Source organism: Pseudorca crassidens, chromosome 12 (genome assembly GCF_039906515.1).
Source record: "Pseudorca crassidens isolate mPseCra1 chromosome 12, mPseCra1.hap1, whole genome shotgun sequence".
In the NCBI taxonomy this organism is placed as follows: domain Eukaryota; kingdom Metazoa; phylum Chordata; class Mammalia; order Artiodactyla; family Delphinidae; genus Pseudorca; species Pseudorca crassidens.
Genome location: NC_090307.1, coordinates 65412062 through 65416279, shown reverse-complemented (window position 1 = coordinate 65416279; position 4218 = coordinate 65412062). Strand labels below are relative to the sequence as shown.

Here is a 4218-nt window from a genome sequence, read left to right as displayed (position 1 = left end):
GGTTTGGTGCCCCAATCTTGGCTCTGGTCACAGGGCCAGGGCTTGGTTGTTCTCTGAGCCTTGTATGTCCAGAGGGACCTTGATCCTGTGCCCTGGGCACCCCGATGCCCAGCAGGAAATCAGCATGGGGGGCAGCTTCCAGGCTCCCTGGACAGCAGTGGGCAGAGGCCAGGCCCCTCAGCACCTCCACTGACCACTTTGATGCCAGCCAGGACCTGGCTCGGTTCACCCTCCCACCACTTCCTCCTGTCCACTGGCCTTGGCAGCATCTCAAGTCCACCCTCTTGATCATGTACCCCTCCCAGGCCCACCCTCCATGTCCATCATCTTACCCCCAGCACCTGCCTGTCCAGGCACCCCCACCTCTGGGCACATGGCAGACACCATCAGGCGAGTCAGGCAGGGATAGCAAGGGCGGGGCCCCAATTCAGGAAGGGAGGGGCTTGCTGAGGGGCCTTGGGGTCAGCTTCGCCCACGTCCTATCGCAGAAGGTCCAAGCTGGACAGGCTTCAGCAACCTCCAAAGTCTTCGGAGCAGCAAGAGTTCTCTGTCAGGGAAGCCGTGGGATCAGCTGGCCCCACCCTCCCAGTTGTCCCCAGGACACCTGCAAGGGTTGAGGGGATCTGGAGGCAAGGAGGATGCCATTTCTGTCCTCTGGCAAGGAGAGAGCCATTCACGCAAGTGGCTGAGGCCATCTGTGACCACTGCACAGAGCTCGGGTGCCAGGGGAGCAGGCAGGCTGAAGGGCCATGGCCACCTAGGTGTGGCACCTGGGGCCACGGGCAAGAGGTGGCAGAGTGGTTTGGGCAGCACTTATGTTGGTGGGAAAAGCCCAGAAATCGTGTTCAGGAACTGAGGACACGGGTTAGGGGGGCTAGGTCTTAGGGTGGGCCTTGGGGAGGGGTAGTGGGCAGTGGGGTCAGCTGCATTGGAGCTGCATTGCTCCTCCCACCTGACCTCTGGCAGTGGAGTTTTCCCCTGCCCTTCCCAGCATGGGTCGGGGACAGCAGCCTGCCCCGCCAGGGCCCTCAAGCTGCCCACCCTGGCCATCTGCAGAAGCTGAGGGCTGGGCAGCTACCATTCAGAATCCCAGCTGACGCCTGGGGCCCTGGAGTCAAGAGAGCTCTGGGCTGTGGAGGAGGCAGCCTTAGGCCTGCACCTGGGCCAGACAGCCTGTACCCGACACTGCCTGGACCCTGTGGCCAGAGCAGAAGTGGAAGGACCTTTGTTCCTACCCTACCAAGAGCCAAGGCTCCAGGATCACACACTTGCTCGCTTGGGAGCTGTTCTAGGTTAGGCTCAGGCAGGGCTGCCATAAAGGCTAAGGACCTCTGTGCCATGGGGCCCATCTCTCTATAGTCATCCCACTGTTGGGAGCTAAGGCCCCCAGATAGTTCAGCCTCCCTGGAAGTTCTGGGATTCAGGGCCACGTTCACAGTAGCTGCCCTGAGCCTGTCCTTGGGTTCTGCCCCTCCCTACAATGAGGAACCTGGCCAGGCCTGGGAGACTCCTTGCCATTGGACCCAGCCCAGGCATTTCTGGACATGGCCCTCAGGGTGGAGTTTGGGGGCATTTGCCAAGCCCTCCGCACTGGCTGGGCTTGGAACTCCTCCCAGCAGCCCCTGATCCTGTCCACTGTTCTCTTCTGCCCTGGAAGCAATGAGTTCTTGGTGGCTGTGACAGCTCTGGTCTGCTTTGCCCTCCAGGAATCCCACCCAAAGGAGGAAGGTCACATGGTGCTCCCAGCAGGGGTTGACACAGAGGTGCTGATGGTTGGCCTAAGTCTGGGCTGGCCGCCAGACCACCAAGATGGGCACAGGCCCTGTGCAGAGAGCTAGGATGGAGGGGCTGAAGCTGAATCTGGGCAGCCGGCCGCGGGTGCCTCCTCCCCATGGCAACGCACTTCTCAACCTGCAGCCAGCTCTGCTGGAGCCCAGCACACATCCTGGATTTGCCCCTGTTCCCACTGCACTATTGGCAGAAAGGACGGAGTCAGTGTTGTATAGATGTCTAGCCATGTGAGGCGACCCAGAGATGGCCAAACCCTGGGAGGGCAGGTGGAAAACGCCTGTCTGGTGGTTCCTGGGGACCAGCCTCTTCTAGGCAAAGCCAGTAGCCTGGCAGCCCACCCTTAGCCCTACCTGCATCCCAAGACCCACACACACTGGCTAGGGTCAACCTGCATCTTCTGCTGGGGTCTGCATCACAGCCCCTACTCTCCACCCCCACCCCCAGGCTCTATGGCTCATCAGTGGCCCTTCTGACTACATATCTCACCTCCCTGCGTTGCAGTGAGCTGTGGCTGTTTCCCACCCAACGGGAAGGTGACCAGATGGCAGGAGGGACCTGAGAAATGGCCATGGGATCTTCAGGATCCCAGAGGCCAGCCCTGGAAGGTCCCCCCAGGAGCTTTTTGGGGGAGAATTTGGTGGGTAGGTGGATGAATGGGGGCTGCAAAGCACAGGCGGTGACTGGACAAAGAACAGGACACAGGTGGGAGGGTATCCAAACCATTTACTAAGCGGACTCTTACCCCAACCCCCCAAGCTGTGAAGGAGGGCAGGGCCCCAGCCCCACACCCAGGATCCGGTTCCCGTAAGCCTTGCCTGGCGAGCTGCAGGGGTGAGACAGGGAGGTCCAGACCAAGTCTCTTGCCCCCACCCGGAGGCCAGCCTGCTGATGGAGTGAAGGCCAGTTATAAACGTCCCTCCGGCAGCCGAGGCTGGGGCCCCTGGGCTCTCGGTCTGCCCCTCTGGAATCAGCAGGAGCCACTAGGGAGTGGGTGGCATCCAAGACCCTGACGGTCAGAGAGGGAGCGGCATCTCCAGTCCAGTGCCCACACGGCCGAAGGAACGCGCGCCCTACCCACGTCGGAGCCAGCACTGCACACAAAAAGAAACAGAGCGAGTCTTCCCAAGTGCGTGTCGCCTTGCGGGGCAGGGCGCAGCCCGGGGCCGGCTAGGAGGCCGGAGAGGACGGGCTGCGGACAGAGTCCGGTCCGTGCGCAGGACCCAGAGTTCCGCAGAGCCTGTGCGCCGCGGAGGCCGCCGTCCATGCGGGGCTCCCCTGGCCGGTCCTCCCGCTCGCGGCCCTGCCGCGCAAGCGCACTCAAACATAGTTCTTCTTGTCGTAGTCGCCGCTGGCCGTAGGCCGCCGCGGCGCCGAGTACTTGACCGGGAAGCCGAAGTCGGGGCGGCCGGCGCAGACCCAGGCGCCGCAGCACACGAGGCCGCCGCCGCACATGAGCAGCGCCGAGGCGGCCCAGCCGATGTAAAGCGCGGCGCCCAGCTCGTACTTCTGCGACATGGGCACGGTCGGGTCGTAGAACTCCCGGACCACGATGTTGGCGAACCAGCAGAGCGGCACGAGTGCCAGCAGCCCGCAGAGCGCGTAAAGCGCGCCGCCCGTGAGGGCCACGCGTGCCTTACCCGGGCCGGGGGCCACGCAGGTGGTGCACTGCGCGCCCGCCAGGGTCACAAAGAGCGCGACAAGCGCCAGGAGCACGGCGCCCACGGTGAGCGCCCGCGCCGCCTGCACCTCTGTGCTCAGCGCCAGCACCGAGTCGTACACCTTGCACTGCATGTGCCCTGTGCTCTGCACCACGCACGACATCCACAGCCCCTTCCAGGTGGTCTGCGCCGTCACGATGTTGTGGTCCAGGAAAGCGGTCACCTGCCACATGGGCAGCCCGCACGCCAGGATCAGGCCCACCCAGCCCACCAGGCACAACACCAGGCCGAGAATCTCCAGCGCCGCCGACCCCATGGCTGGAGACAAGACGGGCGCCCGACGGCCCGGGGCCTCCGGGCGCGCACAGCTTACTCCCTCCGATCCCGGGCCCAGCGGCACCACAGCACAGCCTCGGGTCTGCTGGCGCTTCTAGGGGGGCTTCCCATTTGAAGGTTCGGGGGGCGGACTATGACCCGCGGGCCCAGCCCCCCACCCTGAGCAGCCAATCCACGCCCAGGCCATCCGCCCGCAGCCAATCGCAGGCGCCCCCGGCAGCAGGAGTTAGGGAAACAACTGCGCGTGGGGGTAGCGGGTGGCGGGCGGCGGGCGGCGGGCGGCGCTGGGAACCGCGGGGCATCCGGTGGCGGCCCCGGACCCTCATCCGCCGTTGTCCTAATCGCTGCAGAGCCCGTTCCAAGCTGACCACGCTCCACGAACTACCTCCCTGTGCGCCCCCACCTCGCCGTTTCAGGAGCTGCATGACCCTGG

General features: G+C 64.3%; 1 protein-coding gene across 1 annotated transcript; it reads right to left on the bottom strand.

Annotated features, from left to right (window-relative positions):
• Nucleotides 1–2497: 2497 nt before the first annotated feature.
• Nucleotides 2498–3991, bottom strand: CLDN5 (claudin 5). The gene has a single exon (XM_067699902.1). The coding sequence runs from the start codon at nt 3763–3765 to the stop codon at nt 3109–3111; it is 657 nt and encodes a 218-aa protein (XP_067556003.1). The 5' UTR covers nt 3766–3991; the 3' UTR covers nt 2498–3108.
• Between the last annotated feature and the right edge of the window lie 227 nt (nt 3992–4218).

Excerpts from the sequence above, each read along its gene's own strand:
- CLDN5 (XM_067699902.1), bottom strand. The coding sequence starts at position 3,765 with ATGGGGTCGGCGGCGCTGGAGATTCTCGGCCTGGTGTTGTGCCTGGTG.